General features: G+C 40.6%; 1 protein-coding gene across 4 annotated transcripts in view; it reads right to left on the bottom strand.

Annotated features, from left to right (window-relative positions):
* Positions 1 to 6,832: 6,832 nt before the first annotated feature.
* The window catches only part of LOC116762874 (24-hydroxycholesterol 7-alpha-hydroxylase), a 70,602-nt gene continuing 58,093 nt past the window's right edge, over positions 6,833 to 19,341 (bottom strand). For all 4 annotated transcript variants that reach the window (XM_032650382.1, XM_032650384.1, XM_032650383.1 and 1 more), the window contains 2 exons: positions 12,530 to 12,617; positions 6,833 to 9,129 (listed from right to left, as the gene is read on the bottom strand). In XM_032650382.1, the coding sequence (XP_032506273.1) occupies positions 9,058 to 9,129; positions 12,530 to 12,617 (160 nt within the window). In that variant the 3' untranslated portion in view covers positions 6,833 to 9,057. The remainder of the gene's footprint in view (positions 9,130 to 12,529; positions 12,618 to 19,341) is intronic.

The following is a 19,341-nucleotide window of genomic DNA, read 5'->3' on the forward strand; positions in this document are numbered from 1 at the left end:
TGTTTACTGCACCACCGTGTGTGCAGAGCAGTCAGAGGACGTGAGGCATGTGGAGGGTCTTGTGGCTCCTCTAGTCCAGGCCAACCTTCTCATGCTGCAGAGGAGAACAAAAGGCCAGGAAGGCATGACTCAGCTGTGCAACTAGGACTCAGTTTTAGAGCTTTTGCTTCTGAGCCCTACTGTCCAGTCCAGGAAGGCCCTCCCTTCTTTATCCCGGGCTCTCTCTGTGAGACAGTGGACGATCTCTGTCAAGTATTGCAAAGAAAAACATTGCCTTGCAAGCTCTTTTTCTTAAGTGAAAACTCTGCTTCCATTTCTTCTGATGGGTAAATGAACTGAAAAACAAAATGCTCTTTCCTATTTTCACCAGTGTAAGCAACTATACAGCAAGCATCCCTGGTGTCTTAGCCAACGTCCTCAATAAAGTATTGTAAACAATTTCAGGATGCTTATTTTATGAATTAGTTTGTCACATCTCTTGGCACTGAGGCCCAAAATCAGTATTTCCTTACTGAGTGTCGTTCTTATTTGTTCTCCTTGACAGAAGAAAGGTAAAGCATGGAAAGTGCTTATACCATGCCAAACACAAAGACTCAATTAATGTATGTTTATTTTTATTATTATTAGCATTAACTTATTATTATCTGTAACTCATGGTATCATTATATCAAGGTATATATAAACCTCCAGAATGCTCTAATCTAGCAATTTCACTATTCTCTTTGTTCTTTTCTTTGCTGTACCAGAAAAATGGAATGTAACTCTTTCTCATCACTTCCTGGAAATTTTTTAAGTTTAAGCCATTTCTGTCCTTAAAATTTAGCTAGGTTGTGAGTTTCATGAGCCATCAAGGCCAATTCTTTAAGAACAAGTAGAATTGAGTTTCGGGGACACCACAGTGAAGCTTGGTCCCTAGGCCGGCGAGGGGTGAGATGGCCGAGCCCTGGAGACCGGAGTCTGATGGAGATCTGAGACCCAGGGAGTCCAGGCAGAAGGAAACACAGGCTCCAGAGTCCTAGCCATGCTGAGCGAGGCACAGAAAACGCAGGAAGTTATGGGATTTCAGTGGACAACAACACTGATGACGAGTGGCGCCTGCCCATTTTTCTAAGCACCAGATATCATCCCTAATTCTACTCTGAAGTTTGGGAGGATAGAGGGCCTCCGAATTAATTATTCGTAGAGAATTTACAGCTGGCCCAAAAGAACAGGGCCTCAGAATCAAGAATTGTGATGCTTTACAGAGTATTTAAAAAGTTGCATGTTTGGCCTTGAGTTCTAAGAGTTAAACTTATCATACTGATTATTTTTCACAACAGCCTTTTTCCTTTTTTTTGGCTGCACCACACATCTTGCGGAATCTTAGTTCCCTGACCAGGGATTGAACCCAGGCACTCAGCAGTGAATGCGTGGAGTCCTAACCACTGGACCACCAAGGAATTCCCCGTAAGAGCCTTTTAAAAATAGTCTTTACTGAGCTATAATCGGCATAACACATGGCCACCCATGTAAAGTGTCATGGCTCTTAGCATATTCACAGAGTTGTACAACTATCCCACAGTCCATTTAAAACATTTTCATCACTCCCCCAAAGAAACCCTATGCCCTATAGCTATCACTTGCTCAATCATCCCATACCCCAGAGCCCTAGGCAAACACTACTCTACTCTCTTTGTGGATTTGCCTTTTCTAGAAATTTCGTATAAATGGTATCATATAATATGTAGTCCTTTGTGTCTGGCATCTCACTTAGTGTAAATTTTTCAAGGTTCATCCGTGTTGTAGCATTTATCAGTACTTCATTTCTTTTTATTGCCAAATAATATTCCATTGTATGGAAATACTACATTTTATCTATCCATTCGTCTGTTGATGGACATCTGGGTGGTTTCTACTTTTTAGCTCTTATGAATAGTGCAGCTGTAAACATTTGTGTAAAATTTTGGTTTGAACATCTGTTTTCAATTCTCTTCGGTATATACCTGAGACTGGACTTTCTGGATCATATGGTAACTCTGTGCTTAGCCACTTGAGGAACTGCCAGACCGTTTCTCAAAGCAACTGCACCTTTTACGTTCCTGTCAGCATTATGAGGATTCTAATTTCTCCATATCCTAACACTTGTCATTCTGATGATAACCATCCAGGTGGGTGTGAAGTACTATCTCATTTTTATTTTGATTTACATTCCTCTGACAGTTATGTTGAGTATCTTTTTATGTAATTATTGGCTATTTTTATGTCTTCATCAGAGAACTGTCTATTCAGATAATTTGCTCACTTTTAAAATGGGTCATCTTTTTATTCTTGAGTTGGAATCGTTCTTATGTATTCTACGTACAAGTCCCCATTCTGATGTACGATTTGCAGAATTTTCTCTGATCTTGTATTAGTCCATTTGGTCGCTAGAACAAAATACTATAAGTTGAGTGGTTTATAAACAACAGAAATTTATCTCTCACAGTTCTGGAGGCTGGAAGTCTGAGATCAGAGTGCCAGTACGGCTGTCCTCTGGATGGCACATGGCTGACTTCTCCCTGTGTCCTCACATGGTGGAAGGCGGTGAGGGAGCTCTCTGGAGCCTCTTTTATAAGAGGCACTTTATAAAGGGCACTAATCTCATTCACAAGGGCTCTGCCCTCCTGAAGCTAATTACCTCCCCAAAGCCCCACCTCCTAATATCATCACCTTGGGCATTAGGTTTTTAACCTATGAATTTGGGTGGGGGGGATGGACACACATATTCACACCATAGCACAGCACACATAGCACACTTTTCACTTTCTTGATGGTGTCCTTTGAGGCAAAGATGTTTTTAATTTTGATGATGTCCAGTTTATCCTGTTTGTATGTGCCTCTAGTGTCATATCTAAGAAAATGTTGCCTACTCCAAGATAATGAAGATTTATACCTATGTTTTCTAGGAATTTTCTAGATCTTATAGTTAGTTCTTTGCTCCATTTTGAGCTTATTTTTGTATATGGTGTGAGATAGGGGTCCATCTTTATTCTTTTGCATGTGAAAATCCAGCTGTCCCACACATAGCCTTCTGAATTAAGAGTACAGTATGATGTTTAACTTGTGAAGAAACTGAAGCTCAAAGATCTGAACTGATTTGCTCATTATTATATGAAACTGAAGGACAAAGCTAGAATTTGAACTTGTATCTTCCCACAGTACAACCATTATTCTTTCTTTTATACAATAGTTTCCTACCTATCTCCTACTTCAGAGAGCTTTGGACATCGACTGGATTTGTTCCAGTTTTGAATTGCTATTTTCTTTACTTTTAAAAGTGGAAGAAAATAATCTCTGTTAAACTAGTTAGTTCTGCTATGGTTAGACTCATGTGTTAATGAACAGATAAGGCATATTACATTAGATGTGATGGAAAATATTTAATGCAATCCATGAATCAAATTAATTAAATACACGATGGCTGGTTAACAGATTGAAGGGGAGAGAATAAATCCCTGGTTGCTTTCAGACAAACATTTCATATTGAGGTGATTAAATGAAGGGAGAGAGCAATTTAAAATAATATTCCTGATTACCATTCAATCAAGCAACATATTCTAATAGAACTAAATATTTTTCCTGTTCTTATACTTTTGCATAAGAAATTATTAGTGATCTAATAAGACTTTTTCTATAAAACAGAAAGAAAATTTCGGTCTTGATGATAGAGTTGGTTAAAGTCACCCAATCAATAATATTATGTTACTTGGTCTGTGCTTACCATGGCTCGACTTTGTATTGGAGTACTAATTCAAGCCATAGCAACCTTAAAGAGTGGGCCTTATTTGCTTCACTGTAGTTCCGAGGCTTAAGGAGAGGAGTAACTTGCAAAAAGCCTCACAATCAGAAAACAGTGGAGTTGGATTTTGAATGCAAGTTATGGGATATCAACTTTTCTACACTGAACCTCTACGCTCTATTCCCTATAATTACCTCCTACACAGTAGGTGCTCAACATAAACTGGTTGTTATTAACGTCTCTTACACGAGTTAAGAACCTATGTGACTCACTTAGAAGTTATTTTGTGTGGGAACCCTTTTCTATTTAATAAGCCAATTGATTGCTCAGAAAATAAAGGACAGCAGCCAACATATAATTTTGCCCGCAGTGTTACGACCATAAAAAATGTTACTGCATAGCATATCCGTGAAGTCAGTTTAGTATAATCCACTGCCACCCTTGAGCTGGAATGCAGCACGCTGGAACTGTGTATTCCTCTGAAAGATATGAGATTAAAGAAGACTAAAGGCAAAAAAAAAAAGAACAGGAACTAGAGAATTCCATTTCTGAGATTGTTCAGATAGGCTAGTTTATGCTGTGGTAGCAAACATCCATGTCTCTTGCTCACGCTGTACAGCCAGTGCAGACAATGGGAAGGGCTCTCTCCTCCTCACTGACACTCAGGGTCTTAGGCTGATGGAGGCTCTTCCTTCTTGTTGCTGCATGTCTCCTCCATCGCAACATCAGGGGAAGAGGGAAGTAAAGACAATATATATCCTGATGTCCTTCTTCAGCTTGGAACTGCCACTCATCATTCTACTTATATCCCATTGGCCCAAATTGGTCACATGACCCCGTGAAACTGTCAAGGCACTGCGACATTTGGGGAAGCACCTAACATTCAAGGTTTATCTAGTTCAGTGTTTTTCAATATGTGCTTCTTTGACCCCTAGGGCTCTGCGGAGGTGTGTAATGCATTCTGCAAACAATGAAGTATACTCAACTAAATGCTGAGTTGGATCTATCAGCTTTAATCTGCTTTTGTCCTGGAGATCTATAAACTAATGTGTTGTAGGAAGAAAAGTTTTGCTGCCAAAAGAAGTTGGAAATTTACTCATTTTTTCCATTTTTTCTGTCTTCAAAGAATCATTCATTTAAACCATCTCACCCAGAGGGTTGTCTTCGCTAGCCATGGAACATCGAACAAGTGCACATAACGTGACATTTCTCCCACTTGGATTTCAGCTTCTTAAGCAGCAAAGCCAGGATGTTAGGCTGATCTCTCTCCTTCTGTATTATAATTCTAACGTTCCCCTCCAGCAACGACAGCAATAAAAATCAAAGGGGAGTCTACAGGCATCTGAAGTAAACATCACTCCCCTTCCCTTAAGTGCTTTTCAAAATAATTGTTCAAGTCTCTTACATGAGTTAATAACCTTCCCCAAAGGTTATTTCTTCTGCAAATTCCAAGTCACCTGAAGACAAAGCTTGAACTAAGACTGTTCAGATTTCATCTAGTCCCTGTCTCTGCCAGAAGAGAAAAATCCATATACATTCCTTACTCTATGGCCTACTGGGTCTCTAATGACCAGGGCTATTTTTGTGAAGGAACAAGGTAAAACACTGCTCAAAAAAAAAAAAAAAGCTCATTGCTGTGAATAGACAGCGCACGCTAGAATATAGCGCTAGAATTTATAACATTCGTTCAACATTTACATTTATATGCCCTCACTAAAAAGATGCATTTTTATCAGATATTTTTCTTCAAAGAGTGAATGCCCCCCCTCTCACATCTGCTAGGTCTCATCCTAGGCTGGTCTATTGCATAATTCTCACAAGGATGGGGGGTATTTGGGGGCTTCCAGAGAAGGAAGCTGAGGAGGAAGGAAACTGTCATACAACAAGAGTCCTTTTCCATTTGTAATGTAGGTTATACAACAAATTAGCCACTTTTTCCCTAAGACTTAAGAGAGAACCCAGAGTGTAGATTATGATGACAACAAAGTCAATGGTGCCGTCTCTTGTGGGTAACAATTTTCTCTTTAAGAAGAATGTAGCACTATTTAGTGTTATGAGGACGTGCTTTGGGGCCAGGCTCCCTGGGTTCAAATCCTGCCTCTGCCACTTCCTAGCTAGGTGACCTGAAGTATGTCACCCAGTCTCTCCAAGCTCGATTTCTGTCATTTGTAAAACAGGGATGATAATAATAGAAACCACCCTGACACACTGGATTATTGTGAGAATAAAAGTGGGTGAGTGAAATGGGCTTAGCAAAGTGCCTGACTCACAGTAATTGCTCAAGTGATAGAAGCTCACATTATTGGTTTCTAGAATGTAAGAGGCATCTTATCAGGAAAATAAATAGTTTATAGAAGTTGTACCCTTGTCAGTAACCACCCATAGCCATTAATTAAAATACCAAAAAATAAGATTTAAAAACTAACAATAAAACTCTAATAAGTTCATTTTAATTACCCAAACCCAACATTAACGGAGAAATATGGAGACATTTATTCTAAAAACGTTTTGAAAACAAAAGATGCTATGCTGATGAAAGCCAGGTGTCATGGTCCACTCCTGTGTGGATGCTCACAGAGACAATCCCGGGCTCCTGGCTGCTTCATCAAGAGATGGGGGGCCCCCAAGAGCAGGATTCATCTGCATTTCCAAGTGCTGTCCTGGGCCCTCCTTCAGAGCAAAATATATAGCTAGACCTCTACTACACTACTTAGGAAGTTAAGCAACTGTGGAGGATTACTTCCTGCTATGGTCTGAATGTTTGTGCCTTCCCCAAGTTCACATGTTGAATCCTCCCAAAGGTGATGGTTTAGGAGGTGGGGCCTTTTGGAGTCGATTAGGTCATGAGGGTGGAGCCCTCATGAATGGGATATTCTTATAAGAGACCCCTCACCCCTTCCACCGCGTGAGGACATAGAGAAATTACTGACTATACCAGGAAGAGGGTCTTAGTAGAACTCAACCATACTGGCACCTTGATCTTGGTCTTCCCCACCTTCAGAACTGTGAGAAATAAATTTCGGTGGTTTATAAGCCACCCAGTCTATGGTAGTTTGTTACAGTAGCCTGAATAGACTAAGACACTTGCTTTTTTTTCCACATTAAAATCTTGAAAGGACGTGCCTTTTAACGAGTACGAAACTCTAACTAAATGCTTACACTTAAGTTTCAGCAGGTGACTTCCTAATTTAAGTTTTAACGGCCCCTCCGTCCCCATTTCCTGCTTTAATTACAAGTTTCCAAGGGTACCACCATTTAGTTCTGCAATTCTGTCAGTAAATATGTGAACTCTTCCTTGTTTCAGGCTGCCAGGTAAAAATGAAGTTATAATTTGTGCCCCTGCCTGTTGGGGGACAAGAGAAGAAAGAGGGTTACTATTAATTATTGCACATGCCGTGATGGCTACCTGCACAAGGATGTCCTGCATATAGGTGATCTCACATTTGTATTAAAACATGATCAAAACTACACTGAGAATTCCATGCTCATCACCTAACCAGCACTCCAGCCACCCCTCACGTGCCCACACTTGAACGTGGTCCCCCCACCCCTCATTGCTTGTCCTCTGAAATAGGGGCTAGGACATCTACCTTGATAACGTAACTCAATTATGGTGTATTCTTTCCGATCCCTTATTTCTGCCGCCTGGGAGCACGTCTCAAGTCAACTATCTGCACTGCACACAAGTCTGTCTCAGACTCTGCTTTCTGGAAGACTCAAGTTAACACATATAAATGTATACCAATGTATGTATTTTTACATATATATATGAATATACATTATATTAATATACATTATATAGAAACCCAGGCTAGGGAGATAAAAAGAAATAGGGACCTCCAAGTATATTCATCTCACCAGGTATCATTTCAAAGGTCAGTAGACCTCCTGCAACTGCACTGCTTTTTAAAGTGCATGAACTTGTCAGCTAAGGTTCATCCTTACCAAGCAGTAATAAGGAGATAAACACTGCCCTGAGGGTCTGCAAATTCAGCTCAAGTGTTTATTATCTGCAAATACAGCGTATGGCTGTGGGCCTCAGCTGCTTGGGGGAGGACAAGCCTTCCCTGGGAACACACCTGCCATATTTAGAAGAACCCGCCAGGTAGTTGTCTGCCGTTCTCAGATCTCCTGTGGATTCTAAACTGCTTTCTTTAGCCCCTTCAGTCTCCAGACCTCCGCGCCTGCTAAGCTATGCTGTAAACTGCTAGCTAAGCTTCAAAATCACTGTATTTAGTCCCGGAGAGTTAATGCATTCCAAAGTACTTAATTTTCTCCTAGGGAGTCATCTGCTCGTTGGTAGGAAACAGATGACAAAGCAATCGTTATCAACCCCGCCAGATAATTCTCACACAGGGGAGCAAATAATCCAGAGGACAACATGCACTCCAAAACTTACTTATTGTGAAATCAAGGAGGCAGGCGGCATTTCACTGACTGTTAGAGGACAAATCATGACATCGCCGATCATGCTGTTATTAGTATCATATATTTTCCCTGAACATGATAGGATTTCTTTTCTGGATTTCATAGTAAGTATTTCAGGCAAAAGTCTTAAGTAATAGATTGAAATGTTGTTATTTGCCTTGACACATCATTTGAGTTTCTATAAATTAGGAAAAATATTATCTCAAACTACAATTACAAACACCTTGAGTCAAAGGAGTGCTTTTATCGTAACTAAAATACAAATCAGTATACAAATCAACATACATGTATTAAATACGTCCTATAGAGAAGGTGCTGTCCTAGGCATAGTTGAGTGTAGAAATGAGTGTCAGACATGATCCCTGACCTCACAGGTGTTAGAAAGCTATCATATTATTCATACTTTTAGTGTTAGACATGTTTAATAAAGTTATATTAATAGCGGTTTAAGAATTTCAATTGCTAGAGTTAAGAATCATATTTAGAAAAATAGAAAATTTCCAGAAATCATTATTTAATACTTTTTAGAGTCTAAGACTTTTAGCCTTTTGCAAAATAGAAGTTTAAGTATGTCTTCTTCACAGTAAATTTAACATAGTAAAATTTTCATGCCTCTTTTTGGATCATGGAAACATTTTCTATAAACCCTGTATCGGGGTCTCTATATCAATAGATATAGAGTGATGTCAGATTCTTGGTCTACTCTTGAGATACCAAACACACATCCCATCTGGACACTGTCTTGAACTAAATCCTTAAACAAAATTAAGTGATAGGTTTCAGTCAAACTCAGGTCTAGGTGCTGCCAGGCTAGAGGACGGGGGGCAGTCACTCCTCCAGAAGGCCTTGGCCCTCCTTAGGCCCAGCAGACGTCATTTTCTTTGTTTAAATTGAATTCGGCATTGTCCTTCCGGCTGCTGGACACCCACCAAATGGAGAGAACTCTAAAAGCAGAAATGCAGAAAATATAGAAGTTAAGGGACATAAGCCAACAGTTTGGACCTAAGGTTTATTCAATGTGATTGTTCCTGAAACGTACAGAGTTTAGGTTTGGAAGACTGGAAGGTTTTGCTTGATGAGTTCTCCATGGCAAGCATCAATTTTAGCCTTCCATTCAAGGGACAGCAAAGGAGGCAATTCCCTTATTCTAATAGCAGTCTCTTCACAGTTTCACATACCCCAGTGCTATGGGCCTGCCACCCACCTTTCACTTTATATCCGGATAAAGAGGATACCCTTTAATAAAAGCTCTTTCTACATTCCTGGCCCCCAATCTGTGACACTTCATGTATAATCGCTGGGTGAGACCTCTATGCCACATGTTATAGATGTTCATAAGACAACATGGTGTTGTTGGTGGTGCGATCCACTATTACAGGGGACCTAAGATCACAATTTTCCATAAGGATCTTTAGTGGTTCCAGATGTTCTGATACGTTATGTTATGTCTTAGTTATGAACAAAGGGTGAATGTGTGGGGGGGTGAGGGGAGGTCGGTTCATTGCAAAGAATATAGGGCTGACCAAAAAGTTTACTCGGTTTTACTCGGTAACATCTTACGGAAAAACCCAAACAATCTATTTGGCCAATCCAATATAAAGAGGTTGTTGAAGCTTAGGAGCTTGAATAAGAAAAGGAACCTGTTCTGTCAGCCCTGAGGGTTGGGGGAAGAGTGAGGAAGGAGGAGGGCAATCCAATTTAGATCATCTGTTTTTTTGTCATCAGTTTGAGAGAAAGGGCTCCTCCCCAAGGGGATTCTTAGGACAGTTGACAGAATGAGTTGCAGAACTACCACGGACTCTCTGAAATTGCAGTCACAATTTTGTGTGTATGAAGAGTCGTGTACTTTTCTAGAAAGGGGATCCATAGGTTTTGTGAGATTTTCTACGAATCCATGCCCCTACCCCCAAAGGTAAAGCAGAGCAAAGCCAATCAACCAAATAAAACCCCACTGTGTTGGCAAAAAATGTGCTTGCTTTTGAGAGAGCATTGAAGTGGGTCTTCTTATGAATGCTCTAAATGGAATAGTAGTCCCCATTGCCAGCAACTGGACGTGGCTGACCAATCACGGATCCTGGAAAGTTTTGTAATGTTTCCTTATTGTTTGGTTCTTATTGGGAGAGAACTAAGATTAAATTACTTTCTTCACACCGTTTGAGGTAAAGTAAAACACTGTTACAAAAGTAAAATCACGGGCATGCTAGCCTTTGATTTTTGCTCTTGTGGCAAGTATATTCCTTTGGGGGAGCTGGTTTCCAAGTCCTGTGATTTCCCTGCACTTGACAACAGAGTGTCTGGAACATGCCCTGGCAACCCATCCCCCTCCTACAAGAGCTTGGTAATTGGAAGGTCATTTCCTGTATTTTTTGATCACCTGCTTTCACAACTTGGTAACATAAGTCCAATAATTAAATAATTTTAATTGATCTTTCTAAAATAGAAACTGTGAAATGAAATGCCCTTTGAGATGAGAATTCTCTTAGACTTGTATTTTTTACAAACTGAGGTAACATTTCTTTGAAAAATGCTCTTAGTTGGGTCAAAACAGAAATAAGATGTATGTTTTTTAAAAAAAGGTATAGGGGCTTCCCTGGTGGCGCAGTGGTTGAGAATCTGCCTGCCAATGCAGGGGACACGGGTTCGAGCCCTGGTCCGGGAAGATCCCACATGCCGTGGAGCAACTAGGCCCGTGAGCCACAACTACTGAGCCTGCGCGTCTGGAGCCTGTGCTCCTCAACAAGAGAGGCCGCGATAGTGAGAGGCCCATGCGCCGCGATGAAGAGTGGCCCCTGCTTGCCGCAACTAGAGAAAGCCCTCGCACAGAAACGAAGACCCAACACAGCCAAAAATAAATATAAAAATAAGTTAATTACTTAAAAAAAAGAAAGACCTAAAGAAGAAATACATGGCGAATATCTTCAAAAAAATTTTTTTTTAATTAAAATTCAAAAAAGTATAATAGATACAACTAATAGAATCCCTAGCTAGGAAGAAAGTGCTGGGAAAAATCCTGCCTAAGGATCTGGTCAAAATGACTGATCTCCAGAGTTCGGTGTCACATGGTTTTGACAAATGACATCCTTCTAATGTGAAAAGGCATTCCTGTGTCTTCTTGCTGGTGGGAAAATAGTTAGATGCTGAGTCAGTCGTGGGCAAAATTGTGACATCTAACTCGGAGGATCAGAAACTAGCATTTGGTGCCTGTAAATCCTGGCCTCAATCTTCATTTTGCCAACAAAACTGTACTCAGCGGAAAACCTTTGTGAAGGGTGTTTTGACTTCCCTTTCATCATCAGATTTTGAGAGCTCTTTATCACTGTTGCTCGTACTCCAAATAGAAGTGTAAAAGAGATCAAGGCAAAGTGCTGAAATGTGCATATTTGTGAGTAATATAATATTTTCTGTGTCATTTATACACTTACAGAATTTCTACTGAAATGCCACCCAAGAGTTTATCCCTCCATATATTAGCCCTTAATAATCAAGAGTAAATCATAGCACAAAATGCTATGTGAATAGCCCTGAGATTGCAATACTTAATTTCTCCACTTCACCCTCAGTTTAAATAACACCTTTTTATCCAGAGTTTTCAAAGGGACTTCCGAACATTTGGAATTAAATGGAACTTTCCCTTGTTTCCTAGGACAGTGGTCCTCAAAGTGAGGCATCAGCAGTACCCAGAACTTGTCAGAAATAGAAATTCTCAAGCCCCTCCCTAGATATACTCATCAAGAACCCTAGGGCTAGGGCCCAGGATTCCATGTTCTAACAACCCCCCATCCCACGTAATTCTGACGCTCACACCAGTTTGAGGGCCATTGGTCTAAGACAACAGAACTATAGCAACAGAGAGGAGTTAAATGATTGAGATATCCAATGGTCAGAGGTCAGAAAAGGTCATGGCCTTTTCATTTACGTTCACTGTTTCTACTGTGGGTTAATTTCCTTTGTGCCATTGCTTTCCAAATGGACTAAGGGTTCTGACTTGCCTCCAAAACTCACGGTTCACTTTTGGACCCAGAGACGTGCCTTTCTAGGGAAACAAGCCCAACATCAAGGCCATGTCTATTTTACCCCGGGAAAAGGGTTAAAATTGGTAAATTCATTGAGGAGCTCCTAACACTAAGTGGTGGAAATGCTACTATTAGGTCCTGGTCTTGTGATAATGGGGCACATAGAATTGACCTAGAATTAAGGGAGTATCTTCTCAGTCTGCAGAGATCATCTGTTAAGATGTGTCTAAGTGAGGAAATCAGTCAGCTCACCCCCGCTAATGAAAACCAAAGAGTTAGAGTTCATATCAAATTTGAAAGTCATGCTATTCAAAATTCTGAAAACACTTACCTGTCTTGGCAATGGGTCTAGAAGACTACAGTCATAATAATACAATATTAAAATAATAAATATTTGAATCTCCAACAGAGCCAGCCACCTGAAAGAAAAAGAAAATAAAATTGGTGCTTGGTTGTAAAAGATGCATAAATATCTACCAGTGAAGAATATCTATAAGTTACACATACTTCACAGCAAATGTGCTCTTCTTTGCAATATAAACTTTTACTATTAAAAGGATAGAGTAAAGAAGGGTAGTTGGGATGATCACATTGCTTTAAAATGTATGTAAAATGCTTAGCCAGTGGAAGCACTTAATGAATGAGATCCCAGGTCTCTCTCCTAAGTTTTATATCTGTCCTTTCTAATATGGTAACCGGTAGCTACATGCGGCTGTTATTTAAATAAATTTAAATTTATCAAAATAAAACATTTCAGTTCCTCAGTTGCACTCACCACATTTTAAGTGCTCAACGGCCGTATGTGGTTACCGGCCACCACACTGAACAGTACGTATTTAGAACTTTTCTATGATCACAGAAAGCTCCATTGGACAGTCCTGTCTGATCTAGACCCTTATTGCCCACTGGAAATTACTGCCTAAATGTTCTGTAGGCACCTAAAATTCCCCATAACTACCAAATATTTTCCTTTTGTAATCTTGCACTCAGTCTCCAAGTTTTTTGATCATATACCTCTCATAATAAAATGTTTGAGCATACTCTACAATATATTGATAATCATTTATTTATAGATTGTATAGCATACAACCGTATTAGTTTATTGTCGACTTTGTAGACACATATACATAGAAAGTTAAAAACCGAGAGAAGTGTAAATGGAATTCTGCTACATCTCCTGGCATGCCAGTGGGTTGTTTTGAGCTCTCTTTAGGGAAGGCAAACCATTTTAGGGGGAATGGCCCCTAATAAGTACGATTAGTCCAACATCAGAAAACTGTTCATCATCACAGACCCAATCCTCTCCATTCCCCTTCCTGTCCAGTTAGGCACCGGGGTGTTTTATCTTCCAAATGTTTCCCCGGTCCCTCTCCTTATGCCCTATCTCCAGTCCATCCACTGCTCCCCAGGGCAGGTCTTCGTCATCTATTTATGCCCTGGATTCCTGAATCACCTGGGTTTCCAGATTGGTTGCTTTGTTTCCAGTGTCACTTCTCTCCACTCTATCCTTCACTCTCCCACTAGAGTAAACTCTCTAAAACAGAAATCTATCACTGTTTCCTCATTTTACACACATACCACCTGTCAGTGCTTCTCATTTCCTTCCAAATGCCACAGGGAACACCACCAGCCCTTGAAGATCTGCTCCCTCCCTATTTCTCCAGACTCCTTTCCCCCATAGCTCCTCCTTGAAACCCATGCTCTTGCCACACCGCATACCTGAGTTCCCTGAATGGCAGATGTTCTCTGTTGCAAGCCCTTCCCCTGCCTGAGGCTCAGTTTCCACTGCAGGCATTCCCTGGTCTCTTGCTTCTGGGCTGAGGTGTCCTTCCTCTCCATTCCACGGCTCCCAGTGCACATTTCAGCCTTCGTATCTATTGCACTGAGCTGTGATTGCTTATTGGCCATCCCTCTCCTGGGGTTATATTTTTGGGCCTTAACACAGTGCAGAGGGCTCTGCTGGTGCCTAATAATGTTGACTGAATAGATGAATAGATGATGGAAGGTGATGCCTCCATAAAGCAGATTCAATTTCCTTACCTTTCCATCCTTTTCTATGTTTCTGTGGCACCCGTAACATCCCTCAACTAACACCCTTATCCTACAAGCCCACTCTATTACAGTTAATTGTTTTCATGTCTGTCTCCCCTTATAGACTACCGTCTTCACAAAAGCAGGAACCATGTCTTATTTGTCATTGAATCCTCAATGTTTGTTGATTGCATGAGTGAATGAATGAACGTGAATGATATGCTATTCATATCAGATAATTAGGTTTGCTTCCCGCTGGTATTCTTGAAACACCTTGCCTATATTTGACTTCAGATGAAATCTGGACCACTCCAGGTGTTGTTAGGACCTACCTGGATACCAGATCAAGTCTTCACGAATATTTGGGATGTAAATTTCATCCTACCTACTTAGAAATGCTAAAGATAATTCATTCCAACTGAGTGTCAGTGTCCATGAAATACAACATCCCAGTCTTTATTGATTCAGATCAAAGTTAGCAGCGATTCCAAGAAAAAGCAATTTTGCTAATTTGCAGGTTCAGAATCTCTCACAACTAAGTTTCTGTCACACTTCTAACAAATTAGGATGTCCACTTCTGGCCGTGATGGTTGTCCTTGGGACTTGAGCTTTTCATAGCAGCCCGCGATGGGCACACCATGTCCAATTTCCTTAAGATATATCCAAATGTTTGTTCTTCAGATTCTCTACAGAATGACTGACTATCACCTTAACCTTATGGGCACATTAAAGACTTCATTTTGTTCTGTGAGACAAGCCATTAGACAGTTTTAAACAAATTTGACTTAAGTTTTAAAAAGGATCATTTGGCTGCTACATTGAGAATAAAATATAACGTGCTGCTAGAAGACTGATTAGGAAGCCATTATAATCTTCCAGGCAGTGGAAAATGGTGACTCGGACCAGGATGACGGAATAGTCATGGTTGGCGTCTGTATATACTTTGTAGGATGGCTGATGGTTTGCATGACAGATGTGGAAAACATAAAGAGTCAAGGATGACTCCAAGTTTTTGGCCTGAGGAAACGCAAGGATATAGCAGTGGGGAAGGCCGAAGGAAGAGCACTTGCGGAGCTCACTTTTGGACCTGTTCAGTGCTGCTGGCTATAGACAAGTGCCTTGGAGACATCCAGTGGAGATGTTGAGTGGAGGTTGGGGATGAGCCTGGTGTTTGGGTGGGGATTCAGTCAGGGCTGGAGGTACAAGAGATATAAATACAGAGTCATCACTATTCAGACAATTATTTAAAGCCAAGGGATAGGATGAAGTCACTTAGGGAGCAAGTTAAATAGAAAAAAATAAGAAATCTGAGGAGAGAGCCCTGGGGCAGTCCAAAATTTGGAGGTTAGAAATGTGAGGAAGATGAGCAAAGGAGCCTGAGAAGAAGTAGCCAAAGGGGTAGGATAATGAAAAGAGAGTGATTATCCCCAAAGCCCTGGGAAGAAAGCGTTTCATGGAGGCCGCGAATTCCGTATCTAACGGGAAAGGTGGCAACGAGTACCCACGTGTAATATGAAACATTAACATTCCCGCTTGCATAAAACAGCCAATCCTTCTCAGTCCTTAGCACCCTTCCTAGAAGTAAAGTAGATGAGCTCACTAAACTGACATTTTGTGTTTGGTAGAATAAGCAGTGACTTCCCGATATTCAGCGGTTACCTGGCAGCACTAGAAAAATGCTTGCTAATTTTGCACTTGTGAATTATAAAACAGTTTTTGGATAAAGGTTCTCCTTTATCCAAACAAATCCTGTTTTCTTAGAACTCTGTTTTCAGCCCTTCTCTAACTTTAGCTTGCCATGACGGGAGTACTTCTCTGAACTCAGCCCCCTGGGGAAAAGGTGGCTGGCATCCTTCCTCTCCAGTCCCTGGAGGAGAGGCACTGCAGCGATAAGGACAATGGACCCATTTGGCAGGGTAGGTGGGGCCGTTCCAGGGAAGAAGTCCCTCCAGTCAGAGGGTAACCAAGGCACAGACTTGGAAGGGGCCCTGGAATGCCTAGGGGCCTGCAAGTTGTCTACTCCCTGTAGAAGGTGAGGTGATGAGAAATGGAGTGGACCGAGCAGGAAGAAACGAGGAACTGGCTCATCGAAGGGCTTGAGTGTGTCGTATGACAGTGTTGGGACTTTGACCCTGAAAATACAACAGACCTTGTGAATAAATTGTACTGAAAAATTATACTTATATGTGAAAATGAAGGTTCTTTAAGCATTATTATACATAAGAGGCCCTCAATGAATATTTCCTCTATCACGCAAATAAGTCATGTAAACAAGAAATAGTTCCTAAGCTATTTAAGAGCACAAGTTGAACTATTTTAGAGACATTACGCATGTTCTGATTAGAAATAGAGCTAATGTTTATCAGTTCATTAAAATAGTTTTCCACTAGAACCTGTAAGCATTTCCTTAACTAACTTTAGTCCCTGTGATGTTCTTAAAAATCATAAAACTGAATTTCCTTTAAGGTAAAACTATAGTTCAGGCTTTTGACAAACTAATACTGTGTGCGTTGTGAGACTTTAGTATTTTTCTTCTTTTATTTTTGAGGGTTAAGTTAGTTCAGTTATTAAATTAGTATTAGTTATTGAAATAGTATAAATATTAATATTACATTTACTATCATTTCTAAACATTTTGATATTCTGGTTAAAAAAAAGTAAGATGAGTTAATAATACAGATAATAAAGTAATGTGTACTAAAACTCTTATTTTCTCCAAATCCAAATATTTGGATATTCTAGCAGAATTAGCTAAATTATCCACTAAATAAAGTTAATTTTTTTGCAATGGCAAAAAATAAATTGTGCTTTCAAGCCTTTACCATGTTACTGAGTTTTGTTCGATGTCTAAAACATCAGGGACTAACACATACATAACTGTGACGTTAAAAGCTCCGTTACTCCAAAGAAAATGAGCCTCATAAATCTGTATTTTTACAAAAGCCTCAGAAGCAAGCTGAGCTATGTTCATGCTAGGAATGTTTTAATACTTCTAATGTCAAAACAGTGAAAATAATGAGGCATATTATTTATAATATGTATTTTTTACACTTACAAGAACATTACACATCTACAAATAAAGCTCATTAAGATATAAACATGTTGAAAATTCCTTAAATGCTGAGTACTTGTGTGTTTTCCCCATTTGTAAATAAATGTTCAAGCTACACAGAACACAAAGTCCTACAAAACCTGGACTCTACCCTCACATTGCTAGTAATGCACATGGAGAGATGGGAAAGGTAACAATGTAAGATAAATGTGGAAACAGAAGGGCTTTGGAGATTTGGGGTCTGGAGCAAGCAGTGTAACCCAGAGTTGACCAACTCTATGTGGAGGTGACACCTGAGCTAGACCTGGATGGAAGGACAGGCTTCAATAAGTAGACATGTTGAGTAGGGGCATTCCAGACCCAGTACAGAGTGAGAGTGAGGGGAGGAATGGGCACGGTAGTCAGGGGACAACTGGTAGATCCTCTGGGGTGGGCATTCCCAGATGTGCAGAAAGATGTATTTGTGTCAAATTTTTGGAGAGTCTGGAGTCCTAGGCTGATGAGTTTGGCTGGCAGGCAGTGGTGCCAGAGTCTTAACAAGAAAGTGACAAGTAGAGCTAATTATTTAAGGAAAATTCATCTGTATGTAGTGAGTGAGATGGATTGAAAGAAGAGATAATACAGCTGGGGGAAGGGTAAGAAAATGATGACATCACCTGGGGCATGATGACCTGGTTTAGGAGGTGGGAGTAGACACCCGGGGGCAGGCCGAGAAGAGGGAGGAGCAAAGGGGGCTCCAGAAGCCCAGGCCTAGGAGATCAGTGAGACATGGAAGAGAAACCGAGAGTACAGGAGGAATGCTAGGGTTAGCGGTAAGTAAGGACTTTAGTATTAGATGTCTGGATTTTGAGACTGAATCCCTTTTTAAAAGAAAATCTCTCCCTTTTTTTCCTACTAGACATCATCGAGGGCAGTGCCAGCACGGGCTGGAAAACTGCCACTGTTACCAGGAGCAGGGGCTCTGAAGTATATTCCTAGTTGCTACCAGCTGCAGCTTATGAAAATAGAATGGTCTTGCCCTGGAATTCAGAGAAGGCAGCATACAGACATACTTTCACAGGCATCCTTCATTGAAGCATGGCTATTCACGTTAAAGGGGAAGTACTTTTCCCACAACCTCATCCCCTTTAAGAAATCATATAGGAAAATAAAAGCCTATAAGACAGGAGGCAAAATAATCTAGACCAGTGTTTCTCACACTTTAGCATGCATCAGAATCACATGGAAAAGCTTGTTCAAACGCAAGTTGCTTGGTCAACCCCCAGAGTTTTTCTGACTTAGTAGTTCTGGGGAAGGGCAGCCCAATTTGCATTTTTTACAAGTTTCCATGTAATATTATTACTGGTGGTCTGGGGATCATACTTTAGAATCACTGATCTAGAGGCACTTGACAAGCAGAAAGGGAAAAAGTATGTTAAAAGATGTAGTTTATCAAACCTTTAGTTTTAGCAAACAAAATTAAAATGACCGAGAATACCCCAGCTACACAGGAAACTTTATGGCCGGGGCACCAAACGTTTGATTGGGAATGATGGTGTGGGCAAAATCTGGAAGAGTGAGCACAGGGGAGCAAATCCAGAATCAAATAAGAACAGGATTAGGGTAAACTGGAAGAACAGGAAAAGAAGAAAAGACGTGAGAAAGAGAAGAGAAGGGAATGGGACATATTTAGAAGGAGGACAAGTTGGAGAGAAAGCAGTTGAGGAAGCAAAGAGGAAAGGTCTGGAGGACCTCAGGGCTTCTTGACTTGAGACACCATTTTCTGTTTCACTGGGGAGATGAGAATCACGTCCTAGTGGGAGTACTGTCTCTGAGGTCACTGCTTTTCAGAGGGGCAGGCAGGATTATTTTAACGGTGATCCTCCTAGAAGAAAAACTCCCCTATGTATGAACTACGAGCTAGACACTGGATACCTCTTTCTAAAGCTTCTTATTCAAGAAAAGGGCAAAGGAACATTACTGCCTTCATTAAGATGAATTACGCACCAAATAGAATTGATCTTGTGCTATATCTTAAATTCCAGACCCTCCAGGAGGAAAAATTTAAGATGTGACATTTG

The sequence above is a fragment of the Phocoena sinus genome, chromosome 11 (genome assembly GCF_008692025.1).
Source record: "Phocoena sinus isolate mPhoSin1 chromosome 11, mPhoSin1.pri, whole genome shotgun sequence".
Taxonomy (NCBI): Eukaryota; Metazoa; Chordata; class Mammalia; order Artiodactyla; family Phocoenidae; genus Phocoena; species Phocoena sinus.